General features: G+C 41.8%; 3 protein-coding genes across 5 annotated transcripts; 2 read left to right on the top strand and 1 right to left on the bottom strand.

Annotated features, from left to right (window-relative positions):
• The first annotated feature begins 1425 nt into the window (after positions 1-1425).
• On the top strand, positions 1426-9969 carry katna1 (katanin p60 (ATPase containing) subunit A 1). The gene is made up of 11 exons (XM_076084195.1): positions 1426-1572; positions 2736-2901; positions 3679-3818; positions 4347-4533; positions 4718-4833; positions 6080-6185; positions 6292-6450; positions 6813-6939; positions 7170-7304; positions 8376-8502; positions 9253-9969. Exons 2-11 carry the CDS (start codon positions 2740-2742, stop codon positions 9449-9451), a joined length of 1458 nt encoding a protein of 485 aa, XP_075940310.1. The 5' UTR covers positions 1426-1572; positions 2736-2739; the 3' UTR covers positions 9452-9969.
• A 2105-nt stretch (positions 9970-12074) lies between these two features.
• Positions 12075-17104, bottom strand: ginm1 (glycoprotein integral membrane 1). Of its 2 annotated transcripts, none has more exons than XM_076083586.1 (8): positions 16951-17104; positions 16741-16812; positions 16506-16605; positions 16153-16307; positions 15829-15988; positions 15494-15723; positions 14710-14873; positions 12075-14520 (listed from the first exon to the last, which is right to left on the bottom strand). In XM_076083586.1, the coding sequence occupies exons 1-8, from the start codon at positions 17044-17046 to the stop codon at positions 14418-14420; spliced, it is 1080 nt and encodes a 359-aa protein (XP_075939701.1). In that variant the 5' UTR covers positions 17047-17104; the 3' UTR covers positions 12075-14417. The 2 variants fall into 2 exon arrangements, with proteins under 2 accessions (XP_075939701.1, XP_075939702.1); XM_076083587.1 differs by having other exon boundaries at positions 16153-16304.
• A 2-nt stretch (positions 17105-17106) lies between these two features.
• ppil4 (peptidylprolyl isomerase (cyclophilin)-like 4) lies at positions 17107-26543 on the top strand. Of its 2 annotated transcripts, XR_012951492.1 has the most exons (14): positions 17107-17234; positions 17558-17625; positions 18012-18076; positions 18183-18300; positions 18696-18838; positions 19398-19494; positions 19680-19796; positions 19880-20004; positions 20132-20198; positions 22419-22530; positions 22695-22791; positions 22924-23056; positions 25048-25161; positions 26124-26264. XR_012951492.1 is itself a non-coding variant. In XM_076083585.1 (13 exons), exons 1-13 carry the CDS (start codon positions 17165-17167, stop codon positions 26334-26336), a joined length of 1425 nt encoding a protein of 474 aa, XP_075939700.1. In that variant the 5' UTR covers positions 17107-17164; the 3' UTR covers positions 26337-26543. The 2 variants fall into 2 exon arrangements, 1 of the variants encoding a protein (XP_075939700.1); XM_076083585.1 differs by lacking the exon at positions 25048-25161 and having other exon boundaries at positions 26124-26543.
• The last annotated feature ends 1283 nt before the right edge of the window (positions 26544-27826 follow it).

Genomic DNA, 27826 nt, shown 5'->3' with positions numbered 1-27826 from the left:
TATTTATAAAAAATTATAAATTATAATACATGTGTGTATTTAAGAAAAATTATTAAATTATAAAATAGCTCTAACTTTGTGATTCTGTTTAGACCAGCAGAGAAGGCTTTGCAGGCCCTGACGGCCCACAACTGCAGTCTAGTTCGTGATTTGCTTCATCGTTCCCAAGTTGGGCGGAAGAAGAAGCGAAATGCTTCCATACACCGGTTGGATTGTATCCATTTAGGCTGCTCGCTAGTATTTAGCCTAGCTTAGAACATAAACAAGACACACGTGTATTACGTCTGTTGTGTTCAGGGACAGTGGTAAGGAAGGGACAGCCCGGTGTCACAGAATCATCACGTGAGAATTGAGTCTTAAATTTCCGATTATTATGTTTTCTGCAGTCAAGAGAATCACGATGTATCTCAGAAATTATTTCTTTTTTTTTCCACTCCTACTGTGTACCAAACCAATCACCGCCAACTCTGTTGTGTGTGTGTGTGTGTGTGTGTGTGTTGTGGTACACTTGTTTAAGTGAGTTTAGCACCATCTACTGGTCATGAAAAGAAAATGATTACTCAATATGTATATGGTGATTTCATCAATTTGCTCATCTTTAATACTTACAACTTGGTTAGATAAACACTAAAATCATATAAAGCTACTTGTTAGTCGTCACATTCCTTACAATAGTTATTCTGTTCAACAGAACCACAAAAAGATGTGTCTCTGACAGTGAAGGTGACAAGGAGCAGCACGAAAACCCAAAGGAAAGAAAAAACGCCCAACCGCACTGCCCGCTGCCCCAGTCTCATCAGCCTACCTTCAGTTGTAAGCAGCTTAAGAAACATACAAGGAATTTGCGTCCTTGTGGTATGCCAAGAACAATATTTGAGATTTTTTTCAAACAATAAGAAGTAGTTGAGATAAGTGTATGATAAGATAGAAAAATAAGCTGAAATAGGTACAAGATAGGGTGGAATAACGGTAAAGTAATAGAGTAGGTACTCTGGAGTGCAATAAAATAACTGTACAGATATGGATATTTACAAAGAGCTTTAGATAAAAATATATACATGTTTAAATGTGCAGATAGAGTATAGAATGTAGCAGCTAAAAATATATATGGGGCTGCTACATATTGCAGTATAGTGTGTGTGGGTGTTGTGTCTACACACAAGTGTTTATATAGAGTGTGTGTTGTGTCAACTGTATGAGCAGAGTGTCACTGTTGGGTTGTTTTGTGGCGTAAGATTTTGGTCTTGATAGCCCTCAACATCTCACCAGAGTGGACTGTGCTTTAACTTCTTGAACGTTACTCCTGTCCTGCAAGTTATTATCGATTTGTCATATGTGTCTAACATTTGAAAGTAACTCGGTTTTATTTTGAAGTTCATGAGCGGAAGTTGTAACCTTTACTGCCCTGGTTGGTTTTATTGCATGCAGAACGTGCGCTGATCACTTCCGTGATGTGAACTGAACTACAAACGTCGACAGGGCGTTTAGCTGCGTGTCGGTTGGTTGTCTTCATTTACGTAGACTCACTTTGACCTCCTGCCACTGCGAGGACTGCGTGTGTACATCTGAAAAGTTGAGTATAAACCCACTACAAACCAGTTTGTGTACGATTTCTGGCTCATAACAATCCCCGGCGATGGATATGGACACGTCAAGTTTTGTAAATACAAACTTTAGCAGTGCTCTGGTACGAGAGAAGGGAAACCAACCAACCGGGGCTTGAAATTCAAAGTGAAGGCTGTTGCTTGTAACGTTAACAGATAACTGAACTAATCGGTTGTAGTTAACGTGCCCGACAGCTGTTATGTGTTCCTGCAACGTAAACAGATCACTTATCTGAACTGCTAACTTCTTGTACGTCAGACTTTCGTGTCACGTTTTTCCACACAAACAGTTGTGTATCTGTTGGGCGTAACGGCTCCGGCTAATCCATACAGCAAGTATTAAACAGAGGCACAATAGCCATCCTGTTGGTTACTATTTCACTGAATGCGGTGGGAAATCCCGTACAACTGTACATAAGTTAGCCGGTAAATATTGCATCACGTTTATCCGGATAACACTGCGAGTTTTGATGTGTTTTTCTTTGGCTGGAGAGGAATTAGTTACAAATGATCTCTATTTATAATCAGATGATACTAGATATAGATAAATATACGTTGTTGTCGTTCATTTTAAAACAATACACCCTCGCATTTTCATAAAAAACACAGAGTTTTGTATTGACAGTGTTAAAAACACTATATTTAATGTCTTATCTGGCCCGTGAGATTCCGCTTTATGAGATCAGTATCGCTCCAATATTGATCTGGTGTATTAAAATGCTGAGAGAAAACACATAATGTATTAAAAAGTTAGTAAAGTCCGTCTTAAAGCAACACTGACATGCTCATGTGTGCATTTTAAAGTGATATTGGTCACTTATCATTCCTGCTGTCCATGCAGGCCTCAAAGTGATCCCTTTCTGGGGTGATTTCCGTTGTGATTTGGGGACAAAATCTCTGCCTGATCACATTAGCTCCATGTTGGCTTTATGAGACGGCATCATGCTGGTTCAGTTTGTTAGTCTTGTCGGAATTTTTCAGAATAAACTTAGAATTTCTAAGCTATTTGTATGAAACACCCTCTGTGTCCTGATGTGATCATAAAAATACAATAAAATGTTTGCCAATATCTTGCCAATGTTGCAGCTGCAATAACCTTTGTGCATGGATTTGCTGTCTGTCCTCCTGCAGCACCATGAGTCTTCGAGAGATCAACGAGAACGTGAAGCTGGCCCGCGAATACGCCTTGCTGGGAAACTACAGCTCGGCCAGCGTTCTTTACCACGGCTTGCTGGAACAAATCAAGAAGTACGTGTACACTGTGCGGGACAGCAGTTTTCAGCAGAGATGGCAGCAGGTAAATACGACGTAAAAATAACGCATCAGACAAAACTTGAGAGCACGTGTTGATTGCCAGATGGCGCCGCGGATGGCAGCCTCCAGAGTCAATGCAAACCCTTCACACCCTGGACTCGACATGTTTCTGTGTCGCTACCGAACACTGTACGCCAACACAACCAGACACTAGAACAGTTTCCTCCCGCAGGCCGTCAGTCTGATTCACACTACGTCACTCATACACTGTCAATAACCTTCCAACACCAAAATATCAACTGCTCCAATTATAGATTATCATCTTTACAATGCATAGTTAGTTTTTTTTAATATGTACATGTCATCTGTCAGTTTCAATATAAATCGTACACACTGTATGAACAATATACGTGTATATCTTAACATGTACATACTGTACGTAATCATTCAGTCCATATACATCCATTCAGTATTGTATTGTATTTATATGTATTTCTTTGCACTGTTTACAACTTGCAGAGCATGTGACTTGTGTATATACATTTGATTTCTTATTTAATTGTTCGTCATTGGTGCTTTTATTATATATATATATATATATATATATATTTACACTTTAATACTACCTAGCATTCCTTTCCATTCTTTATCTTTATCTGTCCAGCTTTGTTGTCCTTAGCTGTTATTTCATTCATCAAGTGTAAGGACATTGAGAGAGAGAGAGAGATGCAAAAGCTGATTGATCCATGCTTGGCCAATCAATTACATTCTGACTTAACAGATATAAAAACAGATCCTTAATCTTGTGTTTGCTTCTCAGCTGTGGCAGGAAATCAGCGAAGAGAATCGCCAAGTTCAGGACATAATGTCGACTCTGGAGAACTTTCAACTGCACACGACGCCCGCTAAACCCAGTATCCACGACGATTGCGAAATCAGGCCTGTGCCCGTTGAGCAGCGGTATTGATTCGTTTTTAGTTTTTTTTAAGCTTTCTCATTCTTTGCCTAAGTCTGTTTTCTTTCTTCGCTGTGATACCAATTTGGGCTGTGCAGGGCTACTTAACCGTTCACCTTTGTGATCGGGGGTTGAGTAAGCTGTTTGTCTGTTAACAATAGCTCTGATGTAGTCATATGATTGAGATTAGTGAATGTGAGTCCCTGATGTGAGCCTGTTTTGTTCCTGCTCTGCCCCCTACAAAGGTGGCCTCTAAACCTCATAAAGCCTCTTTGTTCTTCTTTTCTTTTCCTTTTTTTCTGCTTCAAACATGTTTTTATTATTTGGATTTTAGACTGACAATGCTTTTTATTGCCTTGGTCTTTCTAGTGTTTTTTAGCCTTAGTCCAGTCCAAAGCTAATTACATCACGTTTAAGTGCCCCTAGCATGAATAAACTAAAGAATAAAAACATAGTATGAATCATATAATTGTTTGGAATGAACGAGAAATTGACTTGAAGTGCTGATGGTTGTCGGCTTCTCTTTTCCGCAGACATTCTCCTTGTCCCGTCAGGCGGCCAGCCAACCCCTATAAAGACAGCAAACCTCCCAACAACAGGCTGAGCGTGGCTGTGAGGGCCCAGCAGAGGAACTCGCCCCGTGGGGCCAACGGGGACAGAGGCAAACCGTCCAAAGGCAAAGAGAAGAAGGAGGCCGCTGGCAAAGTAAAGGATGACAAGGTGAGCAACGTGACGGTGGATTCGACACACCACCTTCGCCCTCATTATATTGCATAACATATATTTAGGAACATCTATTTGCATTGTTGATAAAACAGTCTGCTTCCCTACAGCCATGCCCTAGCCTGTAATTCCAGTTTTTTGTCTGGAAGAGCAATAATGTTGTTTTTTTTCTGCCTTCCAGAACAAAGCAGATGTCCAGGAGAAAGAAGTGAAGAAGTTTGATGGCGCAGGATGTGATAAAGACCTCGTGGAAGCTTTGGAGAGAGATATTATATCTCAGAATCCAAATGTCAAATGGTACGTGTTCATTAGAGTTGTGGGTATTTGGGTAACGTACTTGTTAGCAGTTAACTCCTGCTTCCAGTCTTTGTAAGCCAGGCTAAATATGTCCCAGCTGTGCCTCTGTACTGGACGCTGAGAGACGATGAAATCATATTAGTCTTCTTATGTGTGAGAGCAAACAAAGCAATTTCCAAAGATGGTGGATCCTTTTATCGTTTGTTTTATTTCTTTTTTTCAAGAAAAAAAATAAGATTCATACCTTTTTAAGAAATATTTGTTATTTTATAACCACTTAATACGAAGCTACCTTAAACTGAACCAACGCCTACAAGTGATCTTGGGAAAAGACACAAAGCTAAAAATGTCCTGCCACATCTGTAACAGATTTAACAAAAGTCACTGGCCGAGCACTTGAACGTTATTTTGAAATTGGAATTGCAAATTCAACAACTGCAATTTTTGAATTCTGACAGCTGCAAGTTTAATTAGACTTTACTTTGTAATTATTGATACCGTAAGCGAATAGAGATGAAAGTAATACTAAGCAGCTGTTGCTTTTTGAGCTTACAATGACATCTGTCATTGGCAAAATTCACTCGACTGTAGCTAATTAACATTAACTCCACCCTGCATCGTTTTGCAAAACAATGTAGCATCAGCTGGTCGCATCGTGTTATTTTTTTATCTAGCAGTTTGGTAATTATCAAATAAATGACCATTGGAGGATATTGAACAAAAGTCAGAATCTTCTTTAAGCTCATTATACCATCATTTCAAACATGAATTATTACCGCAAGTGGTACCACGTCAGTCTCTGCGTTTTGTTTACATCTGCTTCCCCATGAGTGCGTTGCTCCCTCTGGTACGATAATCTTAACACTGTCGTGTGTGCGTGTTTGAGATTAGAGAGAGAGAGAGAGAGAGAGAGAGGGGCATCTGTGAAGTTTCTCCTGTATGTGTGTGATGATGATTTCAACATCAGTTAAGATTTCAAAACTCAGCAGGCTTTACAAATCGCAGTTCGATATTTTCCTCAAATCGTCCAGCGTTTCATCGTCGGTAATATAGAGTAAGGACTGCTGTTTGGACAGCTGTTTAGATTTCACTGTCCTTTCATGGCTGACAGAAAAGCACATCATTACGTTAAACGCAAACGTAACAAGAACCGTAGTTGTTGTGTTGTTCATCGAGCAGCTTGGTTGGGGTGGTCACCAGCCTTCTTGTGTCCCACTAGCTCTAATCACTGTGCACTGTTTCTTAGGGACAGCATTGCAGACCTGGTAGATGCAAAAAAGCTCCTGAAAGAAGCCGTCGTGTTGCCGATGTGGATGCCAGCATTTTTCAAAGGCATACGAAGACCGTGGAAGGTGCGAATTTAAAAAGATCTAGGTTGTATTTGTTTTGAAATATATATATATATATATATACGTATATATTTATATATATCACTGAACCTTGTTTTTCTTACTTTAGGGAGTGCTTATGGTGGGACCTCCTGGCACGGGGAAAACACTTTTGGCCAAAGCAGTTGCCACCGAGTGCAGAACCACATTCTTCAACGTCTCCTCGTCCACTCTCACCTCCAAGTACAGAGGGGAGTCTGAAAAGCTAGTTCGCCTTCTCTTTGAAATGGTGAGACTTTCCGTATGGGCTTGGCCCCGATAATAACCAAGTCATGTTTTTCTGGGATTATCAAATGTTTTGGGCATTTGTGGTATCCAGGGCATCGTTAAGGTTCCGGAGAGAAAAGTATTGCACTAGTTGGGTGGCAAATGTGATGTCCTACCCTGTAGCCATAACTTAATAAGTAATGTTTTCTGCGAATCTTTCTGCCTCTGGTGGTCCAAAGTCGCCTAATACACCTTTCAATTTGGATGTATATTTCTGTATTATGATTAGGATGCTGCAGACCTAATCTGAATTAGGCATCTGTTCTCACATTCTGTTCAACTTCATTTGACATTTGTACATTGACATGTTGTGGTCTCGGTCAGGCTCGTTTTTACGCTCCCACTACGATCTTCATCGATGAGATTGACTCCATGTGCAGCCGTCGAGGGACTTCAGAGGAACACGAGGCCAGCCGGAGAGTCAAGGCAGAGCTCCTGGTGCAGATGGACGGTATAATGACTATGACACAAAACACAACCATAATTGCATCACTTACGTACATATAGTCGCTCTTAGAAATGCTTTAAAGTCTAAAATGGTGGAAAGAAGCTAACATTAGTTTTCTGCAGTTTTGCCTGTTTCTTAGCATTTGAGATATACTGTGTATAAACTGTTTTAACTGCAAAAAAACACACACACAATTGAAGCATTCCTTTTCCATTATTGTGGCTTTTGTGTAGGTGTTGGTGGAGCGTCAGAAAACGATGATCCATCAAAGATGGTGATGGTGCTGGCTGCCACCAACTTCCCGTGGGACATCGATGAGGCTCTGAGAAGACGGCTGGAGAAGAGGATCTACATCCCCCTGCCTTCAAGTACACTCTTTTCTTTTAAATATATATATATATATATATATATATATATATATATATATATATATATATATACTTTTTGACAGTGCGGTCTAAGTCTCACGATTTAAAAACAGATAGCGTGACCAAAGTTCCTGCAGACTTATGTGACCTGTGAGCTTTGACTGTTCAACGACTAGTGACCAGACAGTCTACACGGGTTCAAACAGAAAGGCCTCTCATCATGTCGGTTATTGCAGCCTTATTAACTGCACAATGTGGGTTTATACCAGATTAACCTGCTTAGGAGGCCCTGGGGCCAAAATGAGCCCCCACTGACCCCCGCATTCCTTGCATTCTGTATCCTGTCACCTTCAGGTACAGTGCACACAGCTTCATTATATTTAGTTTTGAGCACCAATAACCTTATGCTGAAATGCTATTCGAAGTTTGTTGTATGCCAATTTCTGGTATTTTAACTAAAAATCATTTAGGAAAGTGCAACATGTGAGCACAATATAACCATAAAATAGAGTCTTAAAACTAGATTTTGACAAAGGGCCCCTCTACAAAACAGTGCCTCAAGATCAGATTGTAATGCAGGACCACATGTCCTTATCATCATTGTTAATGTTGTGCTTCAGTGGTGCATATTCCCAGGGTGCAACCAATGCAGAAGTGTCTTCAACTTGCATTCTCTCTAATATCCATCAGGGGGCGACTCCTGGTTGCAAAAAGAAGTCTGATTGTATAGAAGTCTATGAGAAAATAACTCTACTTGTAAATTAATTTATTCCCTCAGTAAACATGAGTTTATGGTCTCAATCTGTAGTTTCAACTATTCTTCAATACAGCATGATGTTCATTTAGTAAATGATGCTCCATTTAGAGTCATGTAGACCATAAAGTAGGGTATGCTTTAGGGCGGGGCTACCTTGTGATTGACAGGTCGCTACCAGAGCCCCAGAGCAGTTGTCTGTGTTGCCCGGTCGGCAGTCCGAGTGGGCTCTTTACTCATGTTACCTGGTTGGTGTATATGTTGGTAGGCTGCGGGCTTCCTGCCTGCTCCACTCACTGTTGCATTACTGTTTGCAGCCGACGGGCGAGTGCAGCTGCTCAAGATCAACCTGACGGAGCTGGAGCTGGCCAGCAATGTGGACTTGGACAAGATTGCAGAGCAGTTGGAGGGTTACTCAGGAGCCGACATTACCAATGTGTGCAGGTCAGCCACCGCCACTGTTTCCCATCCTTCACAGTTCTAATGTTGATCTTTACAGTAGTTTCTGTTTTTTAACAGAGATGAAACAACAAATGTATTCACAGAATATGATCGTTGCTACAATATGTGTCATTGCTACGATAGATAAAACACACTAAGAGCTGGGTGTCTGCCAGTGACGTACTGGATCATACCATATAAACACAGTTGCATGTCATACGCCTTTCTCTCCCCGTGGATCCTCTCTGTATCAGATTCACTGTCAAATAACAGCAAAAATGACATCAAGGAAATCTAAGAAATAAAATTCAGTAGCTTTTTGGTAAAATTAGAAGGTCATTTGCAGCAACATTTTAGAACACAATTGGAGATTTGTAGTATTTACATTTCCTTATTCACTAGCAAGGACGACACTGTCGACATGATGCATGTAACCGATTTAATAATGATTGGGCACGACGGACCCCCCTCAAGACTGACGAGAGAAACAGGAAGAGAGAAACAGGGAGGGAGAAACAGGGAGGGAGGGGCACAGGAAGTGATAGAGGAAGAGAAGACGGTTAGGCGGGTATTTATAGGAATATGGATGGATTGGATTGGTAATTCAAGATGGTAAATTGATTTAAGATTGCATTTTAGAGCACAATAAAAGCAAAGGCTGAAAGGATTATTGTAGGAACTTAAGTCATTTGTGCCTCTATTGAAACCTTTGCTGAAAGTGTTCAAATGAAAACCGCCGTTGCTTTGCTACAGAGACGCCTCTCTGATGGCCATGAGGCGGAGAATCGAGGGCCTCACGCCAGAGGAGATCCGTAACATCTCCCGGGACGAGATGCACATGCCCACCACCATGGAGGACTTTGAGTCCGCTATGAAGAAAGTGTCCAAGTCCGTGTCTGCCACTGACCTGGAGAAGTATGAGAAGTGGATCGAAGAGTTTGGGTCCTGCTGAAAAACACCAGTATCCGAAATGTGTAGCTATTGTTGTAGGATGATGAGTGTGTGTGTGGCAGGTTGTGGTGGTGGAGTTTTCTGAATCATTCAGGTTGAAGAGTAGGTTTATATTTAAAAGTGGCACCTCTTCATATTGTACATTATGTTAATGTTATGCAAAACAGGGACTCAAGACTCAACTTGATGTCTGAAAATGGTTATTTCTCACAAATTACATTTATTTTATTGATCCTGAAATCATCAACAAGACAAAGTCAACTGTAGCTTTGAAGAAAAACTGACATTTGTGAGTACGTCATTTTTCTTGCAGCACACTAGCAGTTGATTTCATTTCCAGAGATGTTTTCCTGCTACTTTGCTCTCCCAAGTGTCATATTTGTTTAGTACCATTATATTTAATCGCATCAAATGTTATTCCTGTTTTGTATTTTTATCAAACACACTTAATTTTACGTGTGTGAACTGTAACACTAGCAAAGATATTTCTATGAATAAAGTTATTGTTTATGGATATTACCATTGTCTTGCGTGTAAGTTTATTGTTGGCGGGAGGAAAAAAGAACTCCGAGAACATGCTGAAACATTCACCTTCAATTATAACTGGCTGAACTACTGTTGAACCGTAGATACCGAGGAGACAGGTGTCTAACCTGAGTGAGAGGAGAGGAGGGAGGCTTGCAGTTGCTGTTCTCATTAACAAAAGATGATGCAACCCTGGACATATTACTATCAAGGAACGTGTCTGCAGCCCGGGCATCAAACCTTTAGTATGGAAGCATGCAAGAGATAAAGGGGCTGTTTTGAGCCCAAAAAATACCTGATGTTTTAAGGGTGTTTTTGAAAGGCCAGACTGACAAGTACATTTTAAAAAGTACACAGAAATACATGTTGAAACTCTTGCACTGGAGAAGTTTCAGATACATTAAACCCACTTTTTTGACCAGTAATTGCCCTTGTGCCCACCTGCATGAAAACATTGGGAGTGATACCCGAAAGGTTTATCATCAAAGTCAATCTTGCCTATAAATCACGATGAGATCTTCATCAAACAAAAAAAAGAAAAACCATCCATGCTAGGTCCAGATTCTTTCCTAATAATAATTTACACACTGAATTCATGTTAATGTCTTTGAGGGGCTGCTTTGAGACCAAAAATGAGGAAGTGCTGAAAGCTATATTTAGAGGACAACGAGGGGCTCAACCTGGACTGTAACTTGTTTCCCCAACAATGGGCTGACAGCACATCTTCGACTTGAGACTGGAAAAGATTACCACACTGTGGTAGACGTGCTGGATCCCGGTAACCAAGAAAAGGCAACCCGAACCCTAAAACCATGTCCCGTGTGATGAAAACCCTTGAGAGACTGATACTAGCCTCCCACCTCAGGACCCTGCAGTTTGACTTCCAGGAAGACGTTGGAGTGGACGACGCAATCCGGTCTTATTCCCACCTGGACGAGGCTCAGGAGCACAGTGAGGATCATGCTCTTTGGTTTCTCCAGTGCTTTTAACACCATACAGCCTCTGCCGTTGGGAGATAAAGCTCAGGGCCAAGCAGGTGAACTTCTCCACTTGTGTCCTGGATTACAGATCACCGGACCGGCATATCAGTGGACAACAGGAGGAGGACTACTGAGGCCTGGTGGGGGACTTTGTTGGGCCGTGCAGACTGAACCAGCTGCAGCTTAACATTAGTGAGACAACTGAGCCTGTCTGTCTATCTTTGTTTGTGTTGCTTACAGTAGTTGCATTGTAATTTGTTTATGACTGCATTTGAGTCAACATGGGCCTAATTTGTAGGTCAGTTTTCAAACTAAAGTCAAAACCTTACAATCATACATGGGCCATTAGTTTTAAGATGTTGCCGATGTGCAATATAGAGCATCTATAAATATTAATGATGGTTTACAGGACTTCTGGTGGCAATTATATTTGCAGATAGTCATTAGAATAAAAGTATTGTGAGGCATCACGGTGACCGGCCGCTCGATCTTTATTGCATGACATCCTTCCCTTCCCTCTCTCTGTCAGATCTCTTCTGTATCCTGTCCAACAAAGAGGTACACACATTTGCAAAGCAAATTTTGAGCGCACAATGCTTTCGCTATAATTTAATTTATGCCCAGTTTAAAATGTGCCGTCTCAGTTCCCTCCACCTGCTCTGGTAGATTCACAGTATTTGAAAATGTGAGAGGGCACTTACTTCTTCTTGTCCAACGTTTTAGAGTTAAACACATCATGCTCTTCGGTGAACAAGAGAGCCAATAGACCACACTGGAATCCCTAAAGTGGGATTTAAAGGCCCGGACGCTGAAAACCTATTTTGCCATTGAGCTTTTTTTTATTCTAGGGAAATGGACACAGATGCATAGTTTTTAATAGCAGTACCTTTATGTCAAATCTAATACATACAAGTTTCTCAGTATGTCTGCAATGTGAAAATTGCCAAAACGGAGAGCATGCAACTTTGTAGATCCACAACTGGAAGAGGAAATCCGGCAGCTCACTCAAACTTAACAAATAGTTTGAGTCCTCATCTAATATACTCACAATTCTGGGACAGAACAATGCAGCGAGTGTTCACAGTGTGCGCAACCACAATAATCACACAAGACGAAGGCTTTTGATGGTCATAAGGAAAGCATTTAATCAGCAGGATTATAGACCCAAATACACAGTCCAGCTGTAATTCATACAATGTATGCACACAAATGTCTCAAAATAGTAACACATTGGGGTCTACCCCCATTTAAACAAAGAGCAAATCAAACTGTATTTTTGTTATTCATGCCTGACATCGTTTGCCTTGAAGGCTAATTTAGCGTCACCTACAGCACTTGTTTGTCTTGAGTTAATCTATTTGGAATTTGAGGCTGAACCCAAAGACGGGTCGAGCTGTTTTGAGTCGTCATGCAGCTTCTTAGCTTTGCTGTCGAACTTGCTGATAGAACAGCAAACTGCATTCACTAGCTAGACTACACATGCACCTTTTTGCTAACGCAGTACATCATGCATTCTGCTCCGGGGAGACAATATCACAACCTTAGGGAGGTACACAAGCTACGGAGGAGTATTAGGGCCAGGTATAACGGGGGGGGGGGGGGGACTTTTGTCTTTTTTGCATTTTGCGAATAAAGTCTAAATGTTAAGAATAAAGTTGGAATATTGAAAATAAAGTCTAAATACCATTTTGATGATTAGGTTGAAATATCAAGCATAGAAATGGAACTTTTGAGAATAAATCGAAATAGTAACTTTATTCTGGAAATAACAAAAATATTCTTTCCCTTAATGCTTTGCCCTAATACTTTACTGTACTAGCTGATGTTTTACAGGTGTTTATAAAGAAAATAATGACAAAAATAAATTTAAAAATAAAATAACAAAAACCATGTTGAAACACTTGGAGTTTTGGATTAATTAAACCCACTTTTTCAACCAATAATCAGCCTTGTGCCTCCATGGTCCCTCACACGTCATTTTTGCCCATAATCTCCAACAAAAATACAAAAATAAAAACCATCCATGCAGAGTCAATTCCAGTTTTCACTCCAAAAGTCAAAACTAAGTGCAGATTCAAATCCTTTAACAATAATTTACACACTGAATTTGCAGTGATGTCTTGTGCACACACTGTGTTTTACATCGGTTTCTGCACTTAGAGTGCATAGACAATCTGAATAACCTCAGCTCCCCTCTCCATTATTACTAACGAGAAACCACACATCAAATCAATCAATTGCACCCCCCCCCCCCCCCCTTTAACTGATTGTCACAGAGGCACTGTGAAGAAACACAATCAATATATGAGCCTCAATAGTGGAAAACAGGCCTTAAAGGGAGGTGTTTTTTTCAGTAGTGACATTCGGGGTTTAAAAGAGGCCTCACTGAATGTGCAGACACGAGATTTGTAACCAGACAGTAAGCTGCATCTTTTTCCTTCGAGGTCAAATATTACTTTACTTCATCTGAGCCATCTGCAACAACAGATTCAAATGTAATGTATAGTCTTCTTTAGCTTCACTTAAAAAGGACGACAGACAGGAGGCATCGCCTGCCTCCTATTAAATAATATATTGAGGAAACTCATCCTAGTGCATCTGCTGCCTTAGTTTTCTTCACATTCAGCAGTGGGGTGTATTTTTTGGAGAAAAAGCCTAGTGTGAGAATAAAGTGTGACCTGTACAGAGCTGCTACATCTAGAACGTCTTTTCAGTGAACACAAAGACTTGAAATGGTTGGGTGCAGCCCCTGAAATGTCCAGTTTGTTCGTATTCATTTGTTGAACCTACAGTTCTCATACCCGTGTATGTCTTCGGTGTCCTCTAAGGCTGCCATTGTTGTTTCTGAGCACTTTTTAGGATGTCTCTCTAAATTGTTTAAGTTCAAAGCCTTCAGCGACATCTATGAAACCGGCTTCTTGCGTTACATTTTATACGATAATGAAGACAGATTTGGAGTGAGCCACGTTGCTACGGCATGTTTCGGAAGTGGGTGAAGCACACGTACTGAATTAGGTCATTTCTAGTAAAAAGTAACTTGTTACTTTAAAGTGAAATAACGAAGTAGAGTCATTTGTGGCAATCTGACCAATCACACACGGGCGACATTCACATCACCGCATGGAGTGCAACTTTGGTGACCGGCAATGTCGCCGCCTCAGCCACGCTCCACGGCTGACATCACAACATCAGCGCTATGAATCGCTCACTTTCTTTGCCATTTTGATCATGGGACTAAATTTGAGGTGGACTAGCAGGAAAGCAGCCGTCTGTTTGGTGGCCTGCTCACTGCTCCGTGGCTGTTGTGCTTAAAGGGGTTAACCGAGGCGAAAACAAAACCGACCGCTTCACAAATGTCAATACAAGCTAGCGACAAATGCTGATAATGTAAGACAGTAACCAAGGTTAAAGAACAAATAAGAACAAACTGAAGCTAAAGGAGCCGGCCAAGTCAATCCGCATTCAAGGCTTATTCTCTTCTTCTTCCTCTAATTCTATGCTCTCCAGCAGAATGTGCTTCTCGTCCTCCGGCATGAGAGTGACAGGGTTTACGTGAAAAATGTGCCTGTGAAAGAAAAAAGAAGAAGAAGAAGAAGAAGAAGAAGAAGAAGAGGGGCACAAAAAGTCAAAAAGTTAAGCATTTAGAAATGATCGAGTAAGAAAGGTCAGCTGGTCACTGATGACACGGTTAAGTACACCTTCCAGCAGATTATTTGCTCACTCATAACCCCCCCCCCCCCCGACACAAACTCACTTGTGTTCACAAGTCGGGAAGAACATGTCCAAGATCTTGACGATGACCGCTGACCCGACGACGCCGATCACCACCACCCACATCACCAGGAAGAAAAGAGGCAGCGACTCGGAGCTGAAGCGCCTCAGACGCTCCCTCACTCCCTCCACCCACTGACACATGGCCTGAGGAGAGGACGGACACGGAGTCGTGAGCGTCTCCTGCTGCTACAAGGACTCGACCAGTACTGCATATTATAAAATACTTTTCCAAGCGAAGGCTAGGAAACAAACCAGAATGACTGAGAGTTCATGGGGAGCTTGTCTGTCATAAAGCTGCATTCGGCTTCATCACCTCATATAGGTTAACAAGAGTGTTCTGCTGCATGTGCATCCTCAATTGTAGTTCTCAATATTTGGCTAATTGTTGAACTTATAGTTCCCGAAATGCTCCTAAAGCTTGCCAAACTTTTGGAAACGGTTCGTACAGTTCAAAGATATCAGCACCGATCGCGGGAGGAAACTAAGGGCCACTACTGTGAGCTCTGGCAAACTTACCTCGGCTCCTACCGTCGCAGAGTTTTACAATGAGTGCCCATACTAGTTAGTGCGAGAGGATAAATATTGGATGTTTTAATAAACTGACTTTCTATTCCCGATTTGTCTCAAGAGAGTCCCAAACAGCCTGTCATCCTCTACCTCCTACATAACAAACAACACCCACTACTGACTTGAAATGGCTAGACCCCTCTGAGGCAGTACACACTGTACGTCATCAACGAGGTCTGGCATCAGACTTGGCTTACAGAGTAAGAGGATATAGATTCTTTGGGCGGAGTTTCCATCTGAATCTGGTCCGGCTGGCTCGGCTCTTGGACATCGAAATCATCATCGTATCTGACGTCGTACAGCAGGTCGGGGTCCATGCGAAGCGGAGTCTCCGGGAGCTTTCCCGGTGCTGCGATCTCCTCCTGCGTGGTCTCCGTGTGCTTCAGGGGGTACTGGCTGGTGGTCTGGGACATCAGCTGTTCTTCGTCTGATTTGTGCAGGGAAAGTTTTAGAGCCACACTTAACTGGACTGCTATAGAGTATCCGCATTACAATAATAATGAGGCCCAGAAAAAGCGCCGTGGTTTCATACCTTTTCTGGGATTTGGTGGATCTGTGACAACCACGTCGTTCTCCCTGGGAACCCTGAAGATCTCGCTGTGTCCGATGGGGTAGATGTTGGTAAACTGAGCCAGCTTCTGGAAATCTGGGCTCATCAGGATTTTCACCTCACACATGTCAGGCTGCTGGACCTACAGGACACAAACCCAAAGGATGTGAAGTCATATCCAATTCAGGGTATTACTTTGATTCATCAGTTCTGAAAAGATTTGATATCATTTGTAAAGTTGTACGTTTTGAGGTAAAAGAACAAACAAGGTTCTGTATAGTGTTATTGTGGTCAAGAGATATTTACCTCTTTGCCCTCCATCTCTATCACTTCACTGAACACCTGCAGAGCCACCACCTCCTCTGAGTCGCTGTATAGCCGGTTCTGGCTCACCATCACCCGCATGACAGTGGACACCAGGTCCCCAGACTCAAAGTCACTGGTTCCATTGATGCCGTCTACTGGAAAAATATGATTCATTGTATACGCTTATGACATTCTGCCAACAATTTACATTTTAACAGCAACCCCCACAGACCAATTAATTTCTAACAGGCTGCCAATGTGCTATCTGGAGGGTTGCATTAGTACTTTCTTCTGGTTTCTGTCATCGTGGTTTAGTACTTGGATTGTTCACGTGTGATGTGAGGAAAACTCACAGAGAAGTGCTTGACAGTTGAACCTGGTGACCCCTGACAGCTCCACTGGGATGTCATTGACCAGCACCTGCTCTTCACCCACCGATATGTTTAAATTGATCTAGAAAAAAGAAATAACGTCGTGAAGGCTGATTGGTGGACCCACCTCTGTAGCTTCGTTTACGTTAGAAACGTTGTCTTATAACGTCACTGTATATATATATATATATATATATATATATACATATATATATACCTGTAAGTTGTTGGAGTCCTGCAGCTGTGTATCCGCAATCGTCCCCGCCGTCACGTTGATCAGGATATTCTCCTAGATATCAATAATGAAAAAGAAAAGATAAACAGACGCGAGGTTAGCAGCACAATGGACGATGGGGGGCGCTAAGCTAACGCTATGCTAACATCAACATCATCAGGTTAGCTCAATTTGCTGCTGTTGACACTTTACCGTATTCAATTGCCTGGGCGACGACTCTGAGCACGTTACCGAGGCAAAGAGAAGCGAGATAACGCCAACTGCTATCGTTAGACGTGCCGTTTCCATTTTGTGATAACAGCCAGACGACAGCGTTAGTTAAAACAAAAACATTGACCAAGACGTGTGAGCTGCGCACGCGCGGGGAAATTCGAAACACTCTTCTCGCGAGACCAGGAACGTCGGCATGGCGGTGCTCCTTGAAACGACGTTAGGCGATATTGTTATTGATTTGTTCACAGAAGAAAGACCCAAAAGTAAGAAAATGAAGTGATTTGCACGTAACGGGAGTTCATTTAGTGAAGATATTGCTGGTTGAGTTCACGTCAGACATTGACAAGCTGATGCACAGTGAACGTGGCTGCTAGCTAAGGCTGTTAGCTTGCTTCCGTCTATTCATTTGCTTATTTAACACTAGCAAACAGAAAACCAGCATGAACAACACAGCCGGAGTAAACCCCGTATGTGTCCTTCATTCATTTACGCTAAATAGACGCGAAGTGTCAGTAACAGTTTGGCCATGTTTGACTGTCGTTGAAATGACTGTCGGTTTAACCTCTGTGCTCTTTTTATTTCGCAGCTTGCCTAAACTTCCTGAAACTATGCAAGATAAAGTACTACAACTACTGCCTCATCCACAATGTTCAGGTAAAACGAAATGGTTCCTTGCAAACTTCTGTAACAACGGTGTGGATCAATATCAGGTGGACCATGGCGCAAACTCGCCTGAGGAGGGCGATATAGTGCCATTTGAAATGTTCAGACCACTGTTAATTCATTGCCCACATTACCGACCCTAGCGCCAAAAAAAGCAACAGCTTCTCATGTAGATCATTTTGCAACACTTTCATTTCAGTCCAAACATTTGCCCATGCAGGTAACATGAGGTTAGAACATAAACTGGGCTCGAGGACCCCTGGTGCAAACAAAAGTTTTGTCTCAAAAGTGACTTGAAGTGTATCTTCTGTTAATGATCAGGCTCTGGTGAAGACACTGTGTTGGATGCTGTAACGCTGTATTTGTCTCCTCTTCAGAGAGGCTTCATTGTGCAGACCGGAGATCCCACTGGGACGGGACGTGGTGGAGAGTCTATCTACAGGTCAGTCATCCTCACCGCCGCGGTTGGCCCTTTTTTTTTTTTTTTTTTTTTTTGACACCAGGAGTTGAACACTGACAATTTGTTCTCTTCTGCGTGTGATTATTAGCAAAATCTATGGGGACCAGGCCCGCTTTTTTGATGCAGAGAAAGCGCCGCGCATCAAACACAGGAAGAAGGGGACGGTGTCCATGGTGAACAATGGAAACGGTCAGCACGGATCCCAGGTGAATACCATGTGCAGTCACGCTGTCCTTTGCCCTGCAAGTTGCAAACTTCTTCCAGAGCAAAAGCAACATTAAAATGACTTTTACTAGTTTGATTGTTTCGGTTGATCAGCAAAGTTAAAAATAACTTGTGTATAATTTATCATATAAATCAGCTGATTAGTTGAAGAATGCCCCAACTATAATTTCCGACAGAAATGATCACGTCTACTATTGAATGTAATATGTTATAGTGAACCCTGTCTGGCCTTACCAATTCCTGGAGTGATAGATCTTATGGCTAGCTGTACATAGTGATTTTGCTTTTTCAGCACAAATCAGATTAAATTTACGGATCAAATGCTCCCTGCTGGGTGTGCTACATGATGTGCGTCATCTGTTCTTCTTGTTCTCAGTTCCTTATCACCATGGGTGAGAACTTGGACTACCTGAATGGAGTCCACACTGTGTTTGGGGAGGTGACAGAGGGCATGGAAATCTTGGACAAAATCAATGAGACCTTCGTGGACAAGGACTTTGTCCCATTTCAGGATATCAGGTGAACTGGAGTTGTAACGGTACACAGAAGTCACAGTCTGGTTCATATCCCAGTTTAAGAGTCGCGGTTCAGTTTATTGTCGTCTATTTTGAACAGACAGTAGAGCAAGTGTCAAAGACGATCAAAGACGATCAATCCTGCACGTCAGCGTGCAGGATGTGTTTTTAGTCACATCCCCTACAACGGTGGAGCAACGCCGACACACGGCCCCTCTTAAACACTGCTCTCTCGCCATAGTGTGACTGACTCGCGGGCCAATCGGCTCGTTGTTCTTACCTCAGCAAATGTTGCTTACGACGCACGGCTAAAAGTTTCTGGGCGGAACTCGCCTGTGGTTACGCTCATCATTCTACATACCGTGTATTCTGCACCGTTTCCCCCCGTACCGTGACGGTTCACCACAAACAGTTACAGCCCGAGATGAACTAAGATAAACCGCCTATGCAGTCCATGTAGCAATATCCCATGAGTCCAAAAATGCATGTATTATTTCTCAGGGGAAAAAACCTCAGGGCGTACATTTTTCCAGTCATGAGATGAGAATGTCATTTTGCTGCAGGATAAACCACACGGTGGTCCTGGAAGACCCTATTGATGACCCTCCTGATTTGCCAGTGCCTGATGGATCGCCTGAGCCCACCAAAGAGCAGCTGGATGTGAGTGCACTGATGCTGTTGAGTCATTAAACTCTTGAGAGTTCTCACATTTTTTTGACTTAACCCACAAACAGATTTTCACACCTGAAACCAGAAACCTTATCTGGATGCATAAACATGACAAAATGTATACAATAAATGTACAAACATTTACTGGCTCTATAACTACAGCTGTTTCTGTGCAGAGCGGGCGAATCGGAGCGGACGAAGTGATCGACGATACGGATGGGAAGGCAGCAGAGGAGTTGGAGGAGAGGCTGAAGGAGAAAGAAGCCAAGACTCAGGCCATCCTGCTGGAGATGGTGAGAAGAAGAGATGACTGAAGATGTACCGGAGGTGCCGTCTGAGACGTTTATACACTCTCTGTTGTCCTACATTCCTCCAGGTGGGTGACCTCCCTGATGCAGACATGAGGCCTCCAGAGAACGTGCTGTTTGTGTGCAAACTGAATCCGGTGACCACCGACGAGGACCTGGAAATCATCTTTTCTCGCTTTGGGGCCATAAAAACGTGACACTGCAAACATCCATGTTCTACATCATGCTAGTTTTTGTCTTCAAAATGTTTCTATTGGATTTGTACATGTGGAAATGCGTGTGTGTCTGAAACGTTTCTGGTGTTTCTCTGTTGTGTGTAGCTGTGAGATCATCAGAGACTGGAAAAGTGGAGATTCCCTGTGTTACGCCTTCATTGAGTTTGATAAGGTGAGCATCTTGTGTTTCTACGTGAGGCACAATATCTAATGAGAACTGCACTTTAGTGTAGTCTCCATAGTGTGTGGATGTGTTTACAGTTGAACAGCTGATGTTTTTAGATCGTTCTGTAGCTTCCCAGTGCTCCCTATATGTATTCAAGTTTAGAGAAGCAGACAAGGGAACCATTACAGTAGCTAAGCAGTGTACTGCTGTGGACGCCACGTTAGTTTAGATCCGAAAGTCACACAATAACACAAACGAAGTAAACGATCGATGGAGCGGTGTTCAGCCGGGTCAAATTCCTGTTTTTGTTAATGAAGTCTTGTGGCTTGGACTGGAGCACAGATTCCCCATCGAAAAGGTCTGTCTGACCTGAAGGTCAAGTGGTGAAGGTATTCCAAATAAAGCGGACATTTAAACTGATTTGGCCTTTTTTTTTTTTTAGGTGGCTCAAATATGTTTTTTTCAGAAAAGATTAAATATTAATCACATTTACTGAGTGTTGAGTATGCACCTGGAGTCTGAACTTTACCCTAGCTTGTCCAAAGTGAAGTGAAATGCTTGGCAACATGTATCTCGTTTGTTTGAACTGTACAAAGATAACGCATAACAGCAACCGTTTGTGGTTTTATGTTACGCACTGGAACAATTACTTGACGGATAACTACCAGGCACAGTTAATGAGTTTTGTTGTCACGGGTTGCCAGGTTTTGCACCATTGTGACACTATACAGAAGCTTGTGCCTGAACTCACCGACTGTATGATGCCACTAGATTGACGTTGAATCTCCTTATTTCACTCTGAAAGAAAAGGGAGCAAGCGTATTCCCCAAACTGTTGAACTACGGGAGTACGTGTGCATTGAGGGCGGCTTAACGAGACACTAATGAACTATTGGTGTCTATTGCATAGACTTACAATATGTCACCCTTCCTGTCGTGATGTATTGTTAAAAATACATAGAGACGTGTTTTTAGTTTTAGGGAAGGTCCCCTTTTAAGTCACTGGTTAATGGTGTTCATGACACGGTAACATTCATGAGGACAGGAGCAGTACATCATGTAGGGAAAGTGACAGAAGGAGAAAACCCCCTCCATTGTTTGTTCCTGTTATGATGTGTTAATAACCATCACATGGGCTGCTGGAGTCATTATGATAGAGAAGTAATATTATAGAGATGTAAAAGTTGAGTATACTATATTTACCTAGAACATGGGACCTTGTTTCCCTCGCTGTCCACTGTGGAAGTAAAGATGTGAACTCGGTCAGGCAGGTTTTTGCCACCGGCCTTCAGTTCTCTGAACGCCTTCAACCCGCGGACTGTAGAATCAAAGGAGACCCTTTATATGAGGCACCAGCATCATGAATGATAGTGCTGGACGGGAAGTGAACATTTAACCACTAGAGGGCGCTGGCCAAGTTGTTGGAGATAAACGGACTTCTACCTGTGACATGACATCCTGTAATATAGTGAAATTATACAATGAAATAGAATGAATTGTCCTTGTAAAATAGCCAAAAAAGCTGTCATTATGAAAGTGAAAGTTAAATAGTATGTTATGTTAATAGAGAAATCGCATCAATCATGTACCCTATCAACACAGTCAAAGAACGCCTTGTTCTTAGATATCTGATTGCAGATAACAAGTGACATTTTTTTTTAGTGTTTTTTTTTATTCATGAAGACGTCTCCTTGGAAATTGTGACTGAAATTTGTCGTTTTTTTTAAATATTTTAAAGACTAAACCAGTGGTTTCCAGGGGCTTCGCAGCAAAAGTGGAGTCATTTATTTTCACTATATTTCCATCCATAAGTAACACTTATGACATAACTGCTTTGGTCATGAGTTTCATACACTTTCTGTAATTAACCATGTAAAAGCAGATACGGGAAGCTCGGACAAAATCGTATCAAATGGGGGTCCGTGGTCTAATTTGTCTCCGTTTAGGAAAGTTTCTGAAACACTGTTCTAAACCGTTCTTAAGAAAACAATCTGCAGATTGATCGAGAATGGAAATAGTCTCTGATAACAGAGATAAAGATAACTACCAGTCAGAACATCATATATTCATTTAAGTTATTACCTAAGATGGTTTTATTGCTCTTCCTGCCTATTCATAGTATGCCATTTGTTAATCACATTCCATCATCTGTTGCTAAAGAACATGACTTTTACTTGTATTACTCTTCCTCTCTTACCGCTTTTCTTTATGCTTTCTGTCTCCAAAGCAAGAAGATTGTGAAAAGGCCTATTTCAAAATGGACAACGTGCTCATCGACGATCGACGCATTCACGTAGACTTCAGCCAGTCGGTCTCAAAGATCAAATGGAAAGGCAAAGGTACTCGGACTGACGCCTCTATAGTTTGCAAGTTATGAATATTTCTCTTTTTGTTCTGAAGCGTGAACATGTTGACGCCAATCTAAACCTAGTTTCCATATGCAGCTTTGAGAATCTGACACAGTGTTTCATAAGCGCGGATCATAGCCGTCTCTGTTTCCTAGGTGGGAAGTACACTAAAGATGACTTCAACGCCTACGAGAAGGATGTGGAGACCCGATCCAAACTGGCCCTCAAGGACCAAGTGAAGCCCAAACAAGAGTATCCTTGTGTGTAAAGAGGCAGGGGTTTCATTTCATATTTGTGGTTCTCCACTTCATGTCGTAACGTATCAGTCTGCGGTGTTCTAACCGTACAGCCTCTTCCTAGAGATTTCCATAACTTTCCCCAAAGTTCCAAGTACGACCTGATAATTGAGGAGGAAGAGGAGGCGGCGAGCCACCGGCCCTCTGAGAAGAAGCACAAGGAGAAGAGGCACCATCATCATTCAGATGATGAGGACAGCAGGAAGTCCAAGAAACACAAGGTACCTTCAAGCCAACACAACAATATTGTAGTATTGTGTTAAACTCTCTCTTTGGTTGTATTAGTTAAATTGCAGTGCAGTTTCTGCTTTTACTGCAGGGAAGTGGTTTTATCTTAGAGGGAACCTGATCTATAATTAGGTTGTTTCTGAATGTGTACATGAGAATATGTGCAATCAAGCTGCACAAAAAAACAGTTTATTCTGACTTTTAATAAACACAAGTCCAGATACCAGCCTGGGAGGGGCGTTTTGATTGTATGCATTACATATATGCATTGTTAATGGTGCGGATTTTCGAAGCAGCACTCGAATGTCGTTCCATATCAGTCGGTACCGCGTTTGAAGGAGAGGCTGAATAAGTGACCTACACAAACCAGTCACCACGCTAACACGTCACTGGCCTCCCCTTGCTGCTTTCTACCTCCTCTTTAACTCTGTCTCCCGGTGGTTTCGTCATGTTGAATGTGTCACACCAGGGAAAAAGCTAAAAGGCATCCCAGTCTGCTATCGATGGGAGGAGTCTAGAGCCTATTGTCAGCAGGTTCCCACATACACAGTCGGGGCCATAAGTATTTGGACGGTGACACAATTTTTCTAATTTTGCCTCTTTACACGAGTCCAGTGGATTTGAAAGGAAGCAGTCAATATGTGGTTGAAGTGTAACTTTCAGTTTTAACTCAATGGATAAAACTAAAATATCATATTAACCGTTTAGGAATTACAGCCATTTATACAAATACTTATGGCCCTGACTGTATATATTTTATAAACGGTACCAGGCTTTCTGTTAGTAGCAAAGGTTTACCAGCCACTGACTGGTGGAGGGCTTTCCTGTTGTTCTCCAATAAGACAAATCCAGTCTGTTCAACCAGAGAGAGAACAAGACTACATTCCTCGGTGTTATTCTAAAGCCTTGGAATCTCAAAACAAACCAAGAACACATGTTTTTTGATATTCTGGTATATTTTGTTTGCAGATATTTGTGATAGTGTGTCAAGTACATCTTTCCAAAATGCTCTGATCCCTGAACAATGCAATAAGCAGTGGAACGCAGTTCCCTTATCAGCATTCCATCTGCAATGCAGCAAAGAAACAACAGGCTGTGGATATGTTGTCGAGCTGTACGGACTTTGTCAGTTTGTCATGCTAACAACATATCTATGTAAAATAATGCAGACCTGTAGGAAGCTGTAACCAGCAGCCCGACGACAGAGTCCCATGGATGTTACACATGTTTGTCAATGCCGCATTATGTACGTATGTTCTTCTTCTTATTGCTTCACAATATAAATTTAGTTTTCACGTGAATCACGAGTGTAACCCCCGGGTTTGAAAGACGCATGTAACTGAATATGACATTTTACAGTAACCGGGTCATAGCTCCAGAACTCGTTATTTCCTTATTCTGTCCAGGAAAATATCAATCTTGTTCTTTTAAAATCAGAGTGCCTGTTGGACAAGTCAGGCAGGCTCCATGGTGTCAAATGCTCGCAGATGCCAAACAAAACATGTCATGCTTCCAAAACACTTCATTGTATGTAATCATCACACCAGTGAGCAGGTAAACACTGTGTTGAATTCAAAAGCTTAACTTCTCAAATATACTTGATTAATCTGCTCTTCATGACGCTTCATCTGTCGTATTGTTGTTCAGGACACGTCTGTTAAAGACGTGACTGAGCTTTGTGAGCATCAGAGAAGATGCACTTCTTTGAGTGCTGTTAGATGAAGCACTGACTTCTAATTATCAGATGGTATCTTATCATTTCATAATTCTGAGGTACCGTCTCATCAGATGTAGGAGTCGGATCTGTATTTGAATAAAGCTCATCGGCTCAGTAAGCGGCTGAGCAGCACAAAATCCCACATGACAGAACTAACTTAAGCCGCAGCCGGTGAATATATGCACAATATGTTTGAATGGTCCGTCATGCTTTGAAGTTGTAGATTGTTCTCTTTACAAATAGATTTTGTGGTTTGTTTTGTGCAAGGAGAACACAACGCTGCAGATGGTTCAACCAGACTGACAAGTGACCGGGCAAGAAGAGACAAAGATTCCTCAGCGCCACAGTTCAATAAGAATAGAATAACATCACCGGTCATCGGTAACACAACCTGGAAGCTTAGCATGAAAATGTGTGCAGACTCGGGATAGGAACCGGTTCCGGTTTTAAGTGTCAAGTGCACAATAATGCAGCCAACAAGCTGGCGACGTGTTGCTTTAGCAAAGCACTTCTTCAAACGTTACAATAGAAATGGAAGGTTAGTCTCGGGGTCAGCACTATTGGAATATCAGCTGAACATGCTATGGGCTGACCAATCAAAGCTTCGATCATTTAATTTGACCCGCGTGAACTAATGGGATGGTCTCCCCGTCTACCTACAGGTACTGTGCACTCATTGTGCAGGACCATAGTCTTCCACTAGGCAGACGTATTGCTAAAGCTTACATGTGACTGGACCTGAGGTGATTGGATACAGTTGGCAATGACGACGATGCGCTCCTCTCTCCATCGTGGACTCGTCCTCCAGCAGTAGTCGGGCAGCGCGCTGGGATTGTTTCCGGTTGAATACTTTAAAAATGTAGTGTACTCTTGCTGCTTTCTTCAAAGTTTCCTACTCGAGACCATATGTTGGTCACTGTCCTGTGAGAACCAGGCATTTCTAAAAAGTCAACTTTTCATGAGCTCAGAAAAACAGCCTCATTGTGACGATGCATTTTCCAGCTGATCTTAAGGTTTATTTAGCTTAAGGAGAGTTTTCTCAACACATAAAGGAAAAGTTCATCCTTCAGTTTGTGGCAAACATTCTCCATCGAGACATCTGGAGATACGCGGTTATCACGGGAATGGAATGAAAATAATGTAATCTGCAAAGTAAGTAAAGCTGTCAGACAAATTTAGTGCCAAATATTTGAGATGTAGTGGAGTAGAAGTATAAAGTAGCATAAAATGGAAAACACTGAAGTACAAGTACCTTGACCTTGTTCTTAAGTGTGGGTACTTGAGTAAATGTACTCCGTTACATTCCACCACTGACCGTCTCACATCTGCTGTGACACTTCCAGGACGACCGGGACAGCCGGCGAGACAGAAAGACGGGACGCCAGCGCTCTCAATCCCGCTCACGGTCCCGCTCCAGAGACCGGGACCACAAACACGGCAAATCCCAGCACCAACACGGGAAAGAGGGCCGCGACAAAGGCCACAGCCACAAGGACCTGAGCCGCAGCGGCTCCTCCAAGAGGTCCAATGAGAAAGAGAGGAGTAGGTACAGGTGAGGCCACAGAGGGGTCGACTGTATTCAGCATGAATTATATGGTGTCTAAATATTCACGGGCCGCCCTAACTACTGGCTTCCTTTAACATCACTTTGAGTTTAGAAAAAAAATTGGATGATGTTTAAGTCCTTTGTCTTGAAGAAGAAAACATGTTTGCGAAATGCTTTTTTAACTCTTTATTAAAAGAAAATTCCCCAAAATGTGAAAGTTGTCTTTTTTGTTGTCATTATTGTACACTCTATATACAGACCTTCAGATGATGCCCATTTTAGTTCTACACATAGAACAAGGAGTGGAAAAAAAACAAGAACTGTATATAAGTAGGGAGTGTTCTATTCTCTACGGTACATTCAACTATTTATGAAAATAAAGTCAGGTCTATGGGGTGTTGCATATGTAACCCATTATTTCCAATATAACAAAAATTGTTCCAATTTGTAGTGGACAGAAGCTGTTATCTTAATGTTGTAAATGTCCATCCATGTATTAAGAGTGGGACTCTCGTGACAACCATTTCCATTTTGTTTTAGGTAAATATCCAGAATACATGGTTTGTAGGGGTATTTCACCTTTAACATGTTTTGTAGGGCAGTGTGTATCCTTCTCCAATATTCTTTGATAACAGGGCAATCCCCAAACATATGGTAACGCTTTGCATTTTGGTTTCCACATCCTCTCCAGGGTTTGTATCATAGTGGCGTTTCTGAGAGGTAATAAAATCACATTTCTCCACCCGAACTCTGCGAGCTGGTACACTTCCATTGAACTTTCCATATTGCTGTCCATTCTTCCTCAGATATACTTATTCCTCCCTCCCTCCTCCCATTTAGTTTTAACATAAGAGGTTGAATGTGTTTTTAATTTGACAGACATTTATATATACATGAGATGATTTTACTGCCTATATCTGAGTTATATGCTTTTCTAAACAGTTCTATCAGATATCTACTTGTCTTTGTCATGTTTGTCATCTTCATATTAACATAATGTTGCATCTGTAAGTATCGATAGAAGTCTGTTTCTCTTTAAGAGTTTCTAAACTGAGCAGTCTTTCATTATGTTGCATATGGCTGTCAGAATCATATGCACACCATTAAGTGTTACCATATCTCCCTCTAGTTTATGTTCTCTTATAATGGTTCTCCATACTTCAAGAGTCCACTTCACCCATGGGTTATCAGTGTTCATGTGACCTGGTAGATTGTTATCAGCTAGGATTGTCTGTATGGGGGGTGGAAGCTAGATAACATCTTGTCCCATTCAGTATTCAAAGTAGTCTGGGCAATATATTCATTTTAATGGATTCATGTCTGTCTTCATTTTTTTTAAATTATTGGCACCTAGTTACAGTTGTGTGAAAAAGTGTTTGCCCCCTTCCTGATTTCTTATTTTTTTGCATGTTTGTCACACTTAAATGTTTCAGATCATCAAACAAATTTAAATATTAGACAAAGATAAACCTTCATTTAAAAACTGCATTTTGTGTTTAC

This window comes from Anarhichas minor, unplaced genomic scaffold (genome assembly GCF_050575085.1).
Source record: "Anarhichas minor isolate MPS153535 unplaced genomic scaffold, ASM5057508v1 ptg000136l, whole genome shotgun sequence".
NCBI lineage: Eukaryota > Metazoa > Chordata > Actinopteri > Perciformes > Anarhichadidae > Anarhichas > Anarhichas minor.
This window is presented reverse-complemented; position numbering and strand designations above follow the sequence as displayed.